The sequence below is a fragment of the Aspergillus candidus genome (genome assembly GCF_002847045.1).
Source record: "Aspergillus candidus strain CBS 102.13 unplaced genomic scaffold BDW47scaffold_31, whole genome shotgun sequence".
NCBI lineage: Eukaryota > Fungi > Ascomycota > Eurotiomycetes > Eurotiales > Aspergillaceae > Aspergillus > Aspergillus candidus.
In genome coordinates this window covers 84,764-97,394 of record NW_020194036.1, presented here as the reverse complement: position 1 = coordinate 97,394, position 12,631 = coordinate 84,764, and the positions used below count along the sequence as shown (strand labels likewise).

General features: G+C 52.6%; 4 protein-coding genes across 4 annotated transcripts; 2 read left to right on the top strand and 2 right to left on the bottom strand.

Moving 5' to 3' along the window:
- Positions 1 to 2,751: 2,751 nt before the first annotated feature.
- On the top strand, positions 2,752 to 3,399 carry BDW47DRAFT_45504 (uncharacterized protein). The gene is made up of 2 exons (XM_024819079.1): positions 2,752 to 2,812; positions 2,871 to 3,399. Coding segments are annotated over exons 1-2 (456 nt in total). The 5' UTR covers positions 2,752 to 2,810; the 3' UTR covers positions 3,325 to 3,399.
- Positions 3,400 to 3,402: 3 nt separating this feature from the next.
- BDW47DRAFT_126787 (HET domain-containing protein) lies at positions 3,403 to 6,858 on the bottom strand (the record flags this gene model as incomplete). Its single annotated transcript, XM_024816611.1, has 3 exons — positions 3,403 to 3,688; positions 3,803 to 4,910; positions 5,664 to 6,858. 3 exons carry the CDS (start codon positions 6,856 to 6,858, stop codon positions 3,403 to 3,405), a joined length of 2,589 nt encoding a protein of 862 aa, XP_024670883.1.
- A 1,845-nt stretch (positions 6,859 to 8,703) lies between these two features.
- BDW47DRAFT_107826 (aspartic peptidase domain-containing protein) lies at positions 8,704 to 10,543 on the top strand. Its single transcript, XM_024813088.1, has 2 exons — positions 8,704 to 9,020; positions 9,082 to 10,543. Exons 1-2 carry the CDS (start codon positions 8,836 to 8,838, stop codon positions 10,529 to 10,531), a joined length of 1,635 nt encoding a protein of 544 aa, XP_024670882.1. The 5' UTR covers positions 8,704 to 8,835; the 3' UTR covers positions 10,532 to 10,543.
- Positions 10,544 to 11,109: 566 nt separating this feature from the next.
- BDW47DRAFT_45481 (uncharacterized protein) lies at positions 11,110 to 12,042 on the bottom strand. Its single transcript, XM_024819078.1, has 2 exons — positions 11,478 to 12,042; positions 11,110 to 11,403 (listed from the first exon to the last, which is right to left on the bottom strand). Exons 1-2 carry the CDS (start codon positions 11,830 to 11,832, stop codon positions 11,237 to 11,239), a joined length of 522 nt encoding a protein of 173 aa, XP_024670881.1. The 5' UTR covers positions 11,833 to 12,042; the 3' UTR covers positions 11,110 to 11,236.
- Positions 12,043 to 12,631: the final 589 nt, after the last annotated feature.

Below are 12,631 nucleotides of genomic sequence, written 5' to 3'. Positions count from 1 at the left end.
AAGCAACCATGATATCGGCCTCGGAACAGTGCTCGGACCCTCGGAGCCGCGTCGAGTCCCTCCTGGTCAGTATAGAAAAATTTCAACCGCAAATGACAGATGATGCCACGGTCAGCAACATGGCGAGCTGGCTGCAGCAGGCGCGGTACGACTCTACCATCCCGGAGGAAATGCTTCTAGGGTTCGAGAAAGAGCTCCTGAGACGACTGGATAGGCGCAGTGCCAAACTAGCTATGGCAGATTTGTACTCTCGGCTCCTAACAGAGTGGGTGCATCCACACTCCAACAACGCCGCGGCTTCAGAGTCTGGCTCCTCGGAGGACGATTACGAACTTGTGGACGAGAGGCAAAAGCAACGACTGCAGCAGCTGTGCGACCAATTTGAGGCGACAGTATTTGAGCCGCTGGATGCCGATCAGGATAGGATTTTTGCTTTTCTAGATGGGCTGTTTCCAGGAGAAGAAGGCAGTGCTGCGTTGAAGAACCTCCGGGAACAGATCAAGGAGGAAACCACAAGCCAGTGGAAGACGCCAGAGCCCTTCAACGAGCATTCGCTGTCGCTGTGTATCAAGGGTCTTCTATCGGAGGATCTCGTGAGCGAAGAAAAGCGTGCCTTGCTCAAGTCATTCCTGAAGAACCGGGTGGCATTGAACGAGATTGCGGATGTGCTGAACTTCCGCTACGCAGACCTTGATCAGTGGGACTGGCACGCGGGGGAAGAGGGGATTCCCGTTTTGCCGCGACCACAGCTGAACGGCAAATATCGTATCTGGATGGACGAGGATGTGCTGCAGACGCTCTTCGTACAATACATCGGCAGCCGGCTATGCAATCGAGTTAAGCTTGTTCTGCGGGATTTTGTGGACCATTCAAAGCTCTGGAAGTGGTCGACGCGTCCTACAATGACGACAAGAGATCACCTACGCCGGACATTCTTTCTCGGGTCGCAGCAGGAAATAGTGAGCCTGGAAGAAAAGCGCAAAAATGAATTTGTGCACACGTACTTCTTGTGCCAACTGCCGGGGACGCAGGAAGCTTGGTCTGAACGGGGCATGGGATCATACGATAACGACGATGACGAGGAGTCCGCGTCGGGAGAAGCAAAAAAAGAAGGCAGAAACGTGAAGCAGAAGATCCTGAGAAAGATCGCCACGGAGGCACTGGTTCATCGGCAGTTGTACGGCGAGGCGGCAGTCATCCAGACGGACCTTAAGTGGTTTGCAACTTGCCTCTCGCACAGCACCATCTTTGCTGTCATGCGCTTTATCGGATTCTCCGAGAACTGGATAACCTTTTTCAAAAAGTATCTCGAGTCGCCCCTCAATATGGACCAATCCTCCGAAGGACGAGAGCCTAAGGGGTCGCGGATCCGCAGAAAGGGTGTCCCCATGGCTCATGCGTCGGAGAAGCTGACAGGAGAGCTGGTCCTCTTCTTCATGGACCTAGCGGTCAACCGCGAAACAGGCATGCTCCTGTACCGACTCCACGACGACATCTGGCTTTGCGGTCATCCAGACAAGTGCGCCCGCGCATGGGAAGTGATGCACGAATACGCAGAAGTAACCAAGCTCGAGTTCAACCACCATAAAACGGGCTCGGTTTACCTATCTGACTCGCCAGACAAAGCCATCGCATCCCAACTTCCCGAAGGGCCCGTCACATTTGGCTTCCTGAAACTCGACAGCACCTCCGGCGATTGGGTAATCGACCAACCACAGGTTGACGCACACGTCCAGCAGCTCCAAACGCAGCTGAGCCACTGCGATAGCGTCATTTCGTGGATTCGCACCTGGAACAGTTGCATCGGCCTCTTCTTCCGCAACACCTTCGGACAGCCCGCTCACTGCTTTGGCCAGCCACACGTCGACTCAATTCTGGCGACATACCAGAAGATGTACGACACGGTCTTCGGCAAGACAGACACGCCGACCGTCACGTCGCACCTGCGCCACATGATCAAAACGCACTTCCCAGACGTTCCAGATGTCCCAGACTCGTTCTTCTTCATGCCCGTGGAGCTCGGCGGGCTGGGTCTCCGCAACCCGTTCATCCCGATGCTGCTCGTCCGCGATAGCCTCCCCCAGCGACCGGCGCAGTTTGTTGATGAGTTCGAGAAACAGGACACCGATGCGTACAACAACGCATCTCGGGAATTTGCCGCGTTGTCAGAACGCACGATCAATGCACGCCTGCAGCTGGTGAACCCACCTCAAGGCTCGAGCAAGCCACCTGTCGTGCGGTGGTCAGAGCAGCGCAACTTCATGTTCTTCGATGAGTGGTGTCAGTTCCGTGATAGCACGAGTGATCTCCTTCGGCAGTGCTATGATAATTTGAGCCAGGTCCCGTCCAAGTATACTGTGGACTGGACGGATAAGGTGCTGGCAGCGGCTAATGGTGTGAGAGAACGGGTGAACATGGCTGGAATGGAAGAAGAGGGCCGTTGGACTCTGGAGCTTTACGCTGAGAGTCTATTGAGGGACTTCGGGACCTTGGATATTGTGGATCAGAAGTTCTTGCCCATGGGAGTGTTAGCTATGATCAGGGAGAAGCGGGTCAAGTGGCAGATGGTTCTATAGTGAATCTAACCGGACTTATCATCATGATTTTGGTGACCATAGTGCTTACAGATTAATCCGACCCACTTTTCAGACATCATACCATACCGGCGAAGCTCTAAGCCTAACATCAGCACGTAGCGATAACCGCTAGACCCCCAAGGTAAATACGGTGTAATAGCGAGAAGAACAGAAAGTGCAAAGGGAGCCAAGCTCTGAACCACTCGGCCTTGACCATTAGCAATAAAATTGAACATGTGAATATCCCTCGCTGGGAGAACGTCCATCACGCTAACCGAACATGTCTCCTGACAGGCCCAGCCTCCTCCCAAGCCGCGACATGAACCTGCGCCACAGTATACCTCTCCGCAAGCTCATGATCCCATCGCACAACAACAACATTAACCAAGCCACTCCCAGGCCCCGTACTTGGAAAAGAGCCTTTATCAAACAAATCAATCTCGCCCTCCACGCGACTAGGGCCCTCCCGTCGCTTATACACGTCACTGAGACGAGATATCTCGACCATATCAAGGTTGAGTTCCGTCCCCAGCAGCCTGTCGTCTTTCAAGATTGCGTACCATATCCCGCAGTGGCGGTTTTGGCAATCGTAGATGCGGAGTATCAGTTGCTGGCCTTCGCCGTGGATCTGGTTTTGGCGGATGCTGAGATAGTCGGGGCGAAAGTGACGTTGGAGGCGGAAGTAGAGGGATGCGTGCACGGTGCCAGCCCAGAATTGGAGCGTGTGTGGGCCGAGGTCTGGGGCTGATATAGGCGGGTGTGTCGTCGATGTGGATGTGGTTTGGGAGGTGCTGGCTCGGTGAGTGTGGATCTCGAGGTGGCGGCCTTAGTGGTAGATCGAAAATGTGTCGACTGAGGGGGTCGGCAGCGGCTCGTTTTCAAGGTTGGTAAGCCGGTACTCGATAGGGCCGACCCATCCTGCCCATGACCAGCTGGGGAATAACGAGGGCGGCTCGTTCTGGGCTGGTGTCAGTCTGTATTTGATACCGTGCTTCCGAGACATTTCAATTAGGGAGGCGACCGTCTCGAGGTTCGTGCGGTAGCTGGCTTCGGAGGAGGGCCGGCGGAAGAGTGGTTCGGCGGGGCACCAGAAGAGGGCGAGGTCGAACAGGCTGGTTGGGAGACCGTTTTCAAATCGCTAATTCGTGGACTCGGCCATGACTGATAGGATGCCCGAAAATGCCCGGATGATGTCGTTGGCGAGGGAAATCCTCCGCGGCGTGTACATTTCCACAAGTTCCTTGTATATCCCGAATATTCGGCGGAGGTCTGTCTCTGCTGTAGATGGTGTGATCTCTTTGAGCTCCATCAGAGGGTTCTTAGATCGCGTCGAAGACGCAAGTGGCACTGGTCGATTGAGGAACTCAGCTTGTTCTGATTCAGCAAGAGGAGCCTCGCACTGGGTTTCTTTGTTGCATTGGAAGTACACCCAATCTTTAGTAAAGTATAGACGTCGACGGGAGAGCAGTGCTTCTTGCAAGATCCAACCGCGCGATTTCCAGGTAGAGGCCTCCAAGGCTAGCTTTAGTGGCGCTGGTGTGGCGACGACGGTTATGTTCTCCGTAGTATCACCAGGCGGACCGGCCTCATATCCCAGGTGGTCTCGATATCTGCTAGACACCACAATGGACTCCGTATGTTGCGGCGCCCTAGAATTTGGCCGCACACCAGGTAGTCCGGCGTTGGCATCTGTCCCGTGTATAGCCATGATCGTCGCGAACGACTTGCCGTAAATGATATCCATGGTGTTGACGTTGTTTGTCTTGTCACCCTCCTCGTCTTCGATGATGCACAGCCCATCAACCCAGAGATAGCGCTCTCCTAGTGACTCCACGAGTAGCATGGCGTCTACCACTGTAGTGGGTAGGTCCAGCCCCTTCTCGTTCAGGGACTGAGGTTGAAGTCGCACTTCAAGAGTGCTTCGCCGTGAAGAAGGCATCTGCACTTCACCCCAGACATAACTAAGGGCAAAATACTTGTCCGCAGAAGTTGCCCGAACCAGACAGCGGTCCCGGACATCGACGAGTATTAGGTTGATGTCTTGGCTGAAACGGGAATCACTCAGAACACCGTTGCAAATTCGACCATGGTTGTAGTCACAGCTGTTGAGCCATTGCCGCAGTTTAGCCGTATTTGCGAGCTGCTTTCCCATGTCTTCCGGATAGCTCTGACGCAGTGCATCCTGGCTCACTGGTGTCAGAAGTCGAATACCCCCAACTGTCTTGAGCCCATATTCCACGCCCAACATCAACTCCTCCGAAGGCAACTTCCGCAGGTGAAACTGTACGCCCTGAATTTCCCGATCCAGCTCAGCCAAGCGTGGATGGAGCGTTCCTTGTGCGGTGGTAATGAGTGAAATGACAAGGCGGCATATCCCACAATGCCGTCGGCACTGCAGTTGCGACCAGTTTCCATGAGGTAGAAAAAGCTTCGAATTCCACGAATACCCCTCGTCAGGCGATGTTGGTCCGACGATAATGTTAATAGCTCGACAGACACGACAAAGATTCAGATTCGGGTGCTTTCCCTCCTGTTGTTCACGTTGAAGAAACTCGTGCTCAAGTCTGCTCTCTCGTTCGGCATGTTCGGTCCAAGATCGGGGCTCATCTGTCTCTGTGTATCCCATCATATCCTTCACGATTTCCTCCATTGACATGATGATTCTGCCTGAGGTTTTGTCAATAGCCAGGTTCCTAAGGCCTGTTAACTGGTCGTGGTAATCATTGCGTAGTCTGTGACCGAGATCTTTTTGCCGTGGTGAGAGCTTCATGTTTGTTTCATCTGCTTTTTTCGGAAGCGCGCTGTTGAGACCAATGTTGGAGAGTGGCTCGGTCGCATTGATGTGTGTTGACAGTATTTCGATTTCTGATCCATGGTCCATCTGCATCGAAGTCAATCCTTTCAAGAGCTTCCTTTCCCGGTAAGCCGCTGCGAAATATGTGTATACTTTCTCGGTAGCTTGAACACGGACAGGACTGGGTTGGGGCCCTTCACTTAATTTGCGTATAGACCTAGAGAGCTGCCACAGGGGGGTAGTGTTGACAAATATCGACTTGTCTGCCTTTTCGTTCAAATCGCTACAGATACTAATCGCGTGGCTGACTAGCATGTGGAAGCTGTCAAGGTGTTTCGAGAGGAGGTACTTCTGTGCGATGATCGCTCCAACCGCCAGCCCACTTGGGTGCCGTTTCGCGTGGCTGGTCGGAATTTCCTCTCGTAGTCGGCATGCCTGTTCGATGATAGTATCAAGTTCGTCTATCGATTGACTAGACACAGCTAGCTCTGCAATCAGAGCCAAGTGTTGGACGGCCCAATCGAGTCGGCTCGGGTATCCGGGCGGGACAGCCTCAAGGATGAAATCAGAGTACTCCACGGCGGCAATGAGGTCGGATCGCTCGTTTAACTTCTTATACCTACGCTCATACTTCACCAGGATTTCTTTGAGCACGTCAATGCGACCCTCGTGTTTCAGTGGCATCAGACGCAGGACGTCTTTAGCTCGGGCGATCCCGTCATCAATGCCATCTATATCATCGGAACCGAGGTGTGCCAGTCTGCCTTGCGCAAGGCGAGTATACGCGTACGAGAGCGTCTCTGGGGTGTCGAGCTTCAGCCGCAGTTGGATCAGCTCGAGGGCACTCTGTCTGTCCTCCTCGCGGTTGTCCCTCTCGAACCGCACCTGAAAGCGCGATACCAAATTCATCAAAGTGGCTGCATACTCCTCGCTATCCGTGGCAGCCAATTTCAGCACCATCTGCCCACAAGTAATAGCCTCGTCGATATCGGATGGGCGCGCGGGACCCAGCTGCGCCCGGTGCGACAAGTTGTATCCGAGATTGTGGTATATGCGACACAGGAGTGCGCGATCAGCGGGGTCAACCTCGTCTTTTGCCTGCTGATCGTATCTGATCGATTCCTCGAGGTCTCGCACGGAGCTTGTGGTCTTGAACGCGGACATTTTCATATAGGCTAGCTTGTCGAGATACTCTGCGCGGGCGGGAGATGGTGGGCCAAGCCGTCTCACAATGGTCTCGAGGTGTTCGATGCAATCAGTGAGGTCTGCCATATCTCCCAGGACTTCAAATGCATTGGAAAGCAGTTCGGCGAATTTGGCGCGCATCGCGATCTCTTCCTCGACAGGCACCGCGCCTGACGTCCAGCTTTCTCGCAGGGTGGCCTGCGCTCGGCGGATCCGATGCACCGCTTGGGTCCAGTCCAGTCTCTTTGCGAAGTCATGGCGATGATTTTGCTCGTGTGTAGGAGTCGGGTTGTGCCATGTCATCGAGATCATAGATATCTGTCTGGCATAGCGACTGGAATAAAGGATGCCGCCAACCTCGTCAGCTGCGAGGCTGGACCCCGCACTAATCCGATACGAGGAGTATAATGTCTGCCTTTGCTCTCCATCCTCCTCGTAATGCTGGAAGAGGTTAGTAACAAATTTATGGAATCAATAGGAGGGTGATTAATGAAGATTGAAGAGATCGTTCTAGTAAACAGGTGTTGAGAAGAGCGTTGGAAACTCAAGATCTGCATCTGCGGTCAAAAAAGCAGACACTCAGTGTTAGAGTCAGGTGATCAAACAAATCCAGGGTCAAACGTCTTGAAAAGATCATGCAGGATTTGTGTGAGATGATACTGTCAATAGTTCTTCTCCTTTTCTAGACAGAATTCAAAGCCGTGTCATTCCAACCACCATCGTTTATCTGCCAAGAATGTAGTATATATATATCGTAAAGACTCGGCAATGCCAACACACCCAAGCATTTTTATCCGTCTCTGGCCACTAAACAATGTGCAGTATTTGGGGAAATACAATGTATGCCAATGTAAGATCTATTTCATTTATGTCTAGTCGTGCATTTCCAGTTCCATTGATTTCTTATCCATATACTCCGTATTTTGGAGTCTTACAAGGACGCCACGCAACCTGGGAATTAATTCCTGCAGTATTTCAACACCACCTATGAGATCACAACAACAGTTACTCCAGGAACCTTATGACTTACTGAAGTAGAGTTCAATGCGAATTACTTGAATCGTGTGGAATTTACTCCGCATCGATCTCACCATCAGCTTGGGAGTTTGATATGCAAGGAACTGCCAAGGATGCAAGGATTGAGGCGGCTTCGCTCGGCCGTCAGCATCGCCTCGGATCCTGGCTATGAAGGTTTGGTAGCTTGGTCTAGCGGAAAATATTGCTAAGTCTGATCTATATGAGAAGCTTCTATAGACGTTGGATTGTTTTATGAGGACGACTGGTGTAGTTTAATCAATGTATCTCTAACAGAATCACATGCCCCCTTGAGCCCTAAGACCATCACATCAATGGCAGGTCATCCTATTTGAGGCCTCCTTCTTTCTATATCTATTTGGCTGCAATGCTGATGATATATGGAGTACTGTGAATACTAATATGTGAGACGTCACGTCTCATCGTGTAGGCCGGTGCTCAAGCTCCACAGAGCGCAACATTCCGACGGAACAGCCCGAGTCAGCGTGGACCAAAGGAAATATCCAGGTCAATTGCAGAAAACTTAATATGCCAAGGCCAATCAGGCTGCATCTTATCCACACGACTGGAATCCAGGGGTTCTGCAAACGCCAATCGTGATCCTAGGACGGAAATCTTACCGTGAAAGGTTTGTGGCCCCCGTGAGCCCAGCAGAAACACTATAAGCACTACTGCGTGTTGTTCCTCCCGACCAACTGGAAAGACCAACTGAGAGAAACGACAGTGTTCGCACCCGAAAGCTTCATCTATCCAGATTTTTCTTCTAAAAAACAATAGATTCTTCAGCACCGGTTAAGCTATATGCAGAAACCCCCAACATTACACCGACATGGGTATAATAATAGCAATAGAAAAGGGGTAGGACAGCCTTGCCGATCATCGTAGGGATTGCTCCGAAGGGAAACTCGCAAGGAACAGAGACTAATCTGTCGGACCCACACTACGACCGCAGCGGAATATCATTGCGCGACAGCTTCAAACTAATTAACACAGCCAACCCACCCCATCAAACTATATGCTCACACTAATAATGGCCGGGATTGAGCCGCAGCAAAGCCCCCACTGGGAGGGAGAAGAGACGAAAACTAAGCATTATTCATATTGTCATCCCTCGTTCTTGCTGGGCGTCTTACAACGTCCTGCCATTCAACTTCTACGCTCATTTTCCTTCCCTGTTGGTGCTTATTGGGCCACGCTCCTTTGAACTTGTTGGATGGTAAATCGTGGACTTCAATTGTGGACATAATGACCGTCCGAACGTTGGGTCTGGCGCTGCTGGCTCTGGCACACCAGGCCGCGGCCGACTGCGAGGGCAGCAACGTGATCACCTTGCCCTATCGCAATGTCACCGTCAACGGCCTCACCCAGCAGCGAGGCCTCGAGATCTCGTTGGGCACGCCCCCACAAGCACTGGCGTTCGACATGGCCGGGTATATCTCTCCCCCGACCGCCGACAACATGTTGACCGAGACTAATGATGCCTCCGGATAGATACGCAAACAACACCTTCCTTTGGGACTGGCACGAAGGCTGTGGAGCCTCTCTCGATGATCCATGTATCCTCAACCGCGGCGGCGTCTTCATGACAGATCCCTCTACGAGCTGGACCGACACTGCCAGCCCCAACATCACAGCGCACGACTCCCCATCCGATGCCTTCGACTTCGTCGGCGTCCCACCCCGCGGCGCCGACACTCTCCACATCAACGACACCTACGCCCTGTACGACTTCCCCGTCGCGACCACCACACGCGCCATGACCTTCAACTCGCTAGGCCTTGGCCCAGACTCCACCTTCTTGCAATACCTCTCCGAGAAGGGCGCCATCCTCTCCAAATCCTGGGGCCTCTTCTTCGGGCTGAACGGCTACACGAAACCCGCCCAGATGAACGGCGTGGCCGTCTTCGGCGGCTACGACAAAGCCAAGACCCAAGGAGACAGCCAGACCTTCGACGTAAACTTCGAATCCGACTGCCCTACAGGCCTCGATGCCTTCGTGACGAGCGTCGACGTAGGTATGCCCAACGGAACCGAGTACAACGCCCTCTCCAAAGGGCGGTACATGTGCATCGACCCGTCCAACCGACTGATGACCTTCGATGCCGACACCATCAAGAGCATGAAGTCCTCCTTCGGAGGCAAATACTTCGGAAACTCGACGGGGCTGCGACCCAACGGCCTGCTGTACGATGTTGAGGAGCCCGTCTTCGGCGGCAACATCACCATCACGCTGAACACGGAGCTCAAGATCACCATCACCAACGAGCAGCTCGTCACGACCGACTCGTACGTCAGCGAGGACAAGCTAGGCTTCAGCGACACGTCCCGCGAGATTCTCGTCGGCTATACGGACGGCCAGGCTAACGAGAACACCTGGTACCTTGGCCAGCCGTTCTTGACTGCCGCGTACCTGCTCGTCAACCACGACGAGAGCAAGTTCCACGTCTGGCAGAACAAGGTCACCGACGACGAGGAGTACCACGCTGTGCAGCCGTCCGGCACAGAATGCAAGTCGGAGGCTGCCGCTCCGGACGCAGCGAAGCAGACGACGTCTCCCGACGAGGGTGAAAAGCCCAGCAAGAAGGAGTCGGGCGGTCTTTCGGGCGGTGCCATTGCAGGCATCGTCGTCGGAGTCGTCGTCGGCGTGGCCCTCGTCGCAGGAGCCATCGGTTTCATCCTCTACCGCCGCAAGCAGCAAGCCGGCAACGCCGTCACGTCGCCTGAGAACCCGCCAGCGTACGTCCCAGGAAGCAGTGGAGGTGGAAACGGCGTGGCGATGTCGGAACTAGCGGCCAAGGAGGTGGCAGCGCCGGCAGAGCTCGAAGATAAGGATAGGCGGGTGGAAGTCCCTGCGGAGCCGGTGGCTGTTGAGGCGCCGGCGGAGGTGAACCCGGTCTATGAAATGCCTGCTGAAGTGCCTGGTGCGCGGCGTGGATCGTGAGTGAGTTAGGACTTGTTTAGAGCCGGTAGATATCCATTTGTTTGATTCTGTTTTCCTTCGTTTTTTTCTTTTCTTTCTTTCTGTTGGCTATCCATGCGATGAGATACCTTGGACACGGATGTGTATATACCTTATAGATTTATTGATAATAATTGAGTATTTGAGTATGATAAATATCAATAGGATGAAGTCATTGTCGGCTTAGTCTTATTGGGAGATAAAAGTGAATTCAATAGACCGGGGTAACCTGTTAGGCATATCAGTCAGGTTAAGCCCTATACCAAGCCTTGGTCAACGTTTTGGCCAAGCAGCTATGTTAATAGGTCTGGAAACAAGAAATTTATCATCTGTGAGTCGCTTGAACGATGGAAAATAAAGGTATGGCCATTGGCATATTGAGTCAGTATATTGACGCAATAACGATGGATCACGCAATGATCGCCCTGCCGTTCCCCTCATGCTGGGATAGGGCTGGAGTGGACCGATAAAGATCAACCAACAATCTGTGCTTACCAAAGTATATCGAGCAACTGAATTCGACCTTTACTTGTATACGAATTAATGTAGGACAAAATTGACAAAATGGTATAGGCGATGTATCGCAGTCATTATATGCAAAAACCCGGCAATAACCAAGGATCGATTATGAAGAAAGGCCCCAAATCCCCACAAGAAAAAACCCATGCTCCCAGAGTATCCTCCAATTTAAAGCACAACGGGGAGAAGGATAGCACCAACGGCAAGCATAGTCTTGCTCACACCGGGCAGGAGGGAGCCAGCGCCGTTGGAATCGGCATCGTCATTGGAATCGGAGTCGTCCTTGGAATCGTCCTTGGAATCGTCTTTGGAGTCGTCCTTGGAGTCGGAGTCGGCTAAAGTTCAAGCACAAGTCAGACACGGCGTCCATAACACACATGACGGGAAACAAGATCTAGCAACAACTTACCCTTGTCTTCACACTGGTCCTGGAAATCTTGAGCTCGTTCGCCCATACCGTTGATCTTGTCGATGTTATCCGTGAGCTCGGACTGGGTGCAGGATTCCTTCAGACAGTCTTGCAGCTCGTCCACGCTGCTCACGGTGTCGGAAATTATCTTGTAGCTGGCCGGCTTGCAGAGACAGTCGGCGGTGGCCTTTTCGGGGGCACCGCACTCCTTCTCCAAACCACCGTCTTTGTAAAAGTTGTTCATGCACTTCTTGATGCAGGTGGGGATATCGCCCATGATGTCGTCCCAGCTCTTGAGTTCGGCGGCGGCGGCGACGGACGCGAGGCCCACGACAGCGATGGGGAGGAAACGCATGATGATGGATATTGGGTGGTAAAGTTGAGGGAAACAGTAGTGGTCTGGTGGGAAAAACGAACTGGTTTGGAAGATGGATGGATGGATGGGATGAATTGCTTTGAGTAGACGACGCGGACAGCGACGGCTTTATAAGTTTCTCATCGCTGGCTCGGTCACCCGATACACCGGCCAAGCAAACACCATCGTCGCCCCAAACAACCTCAATACGAGGCGTTGAGGCTGAAAGCAAGCGCTAGACATGACCGAGTGCTGGACATCGTGCCAACTCAGGATCGTGGGGAAGAGGAAACTGGTCTCATTCGCCCGTTCGTCACGAGAGGGACCTCTCCAGCGGTGCCCTAAGCCGCTTTGTTCCTAACCGGTGGGGTCTGCTCGTATCTGCAATCTCCGCCCTTGATTTAGAAAGGGATCGAGGTGTGATCTCTCGGGTCTGAATTCCCCTATTCTTAGGCACCAAGAGGCTCTTCTCGGGAAATATGACCGTGTTTGGTGAGCCTAACTTGAGTTGGCTCAGGCAGGAGTGGGATTGATTCGTGGGAGGAATATACACTTGTCATGATGTTGGATGTCATGGCCCAATCGCTTTGATTTCCAGGACGTGCGCGAAAGTTACATGACCCTCTCATCGCCTATATTATAATTGCGGAAAATCAGCATTATATTGATCTTAGAGGAAGTGTAGGGAAATATGCGATAATGTTCTCAAAAGCTTCAAATCTGCCATGAAGAAGATCGCCGGTCATGTGACGGATCGAGCATTCACTGCCACATCCCAGGTTCATCTTGGTGTTTTTTT

Coding starts and splice junctions, on each gene's coding strand:
- BDW47DRAFT_107826 (XM_024813088.1), top strand. CDS start 8,836: ATGACCGTCCGAACGTTGGGTCTGGCGCTGCTGGCTCTGGCACACCAG. Junction 9,021..9,081: donor CTGGCGTTCGACATGGCCGG/GTATATCTCTCC, acceptor GCCTCCGGATAG/ATACGCAAACAACACCTTCC.
- BDW47DRAFT_45481 (XM_024819078.1), bottom strand. CDS start 11,832: ATGCGTTTCCTCCCCATCGCTGTCGTGGGCCTCGCGTCCGTCGCCGCC. Junction 11,404..11,477: donor GGACCAGTGTGAAGACAAGG/GTAAGTTGTTGC, acceptor CTTGAACTTTAG/CCGACTCCGACTCCAAGGAC.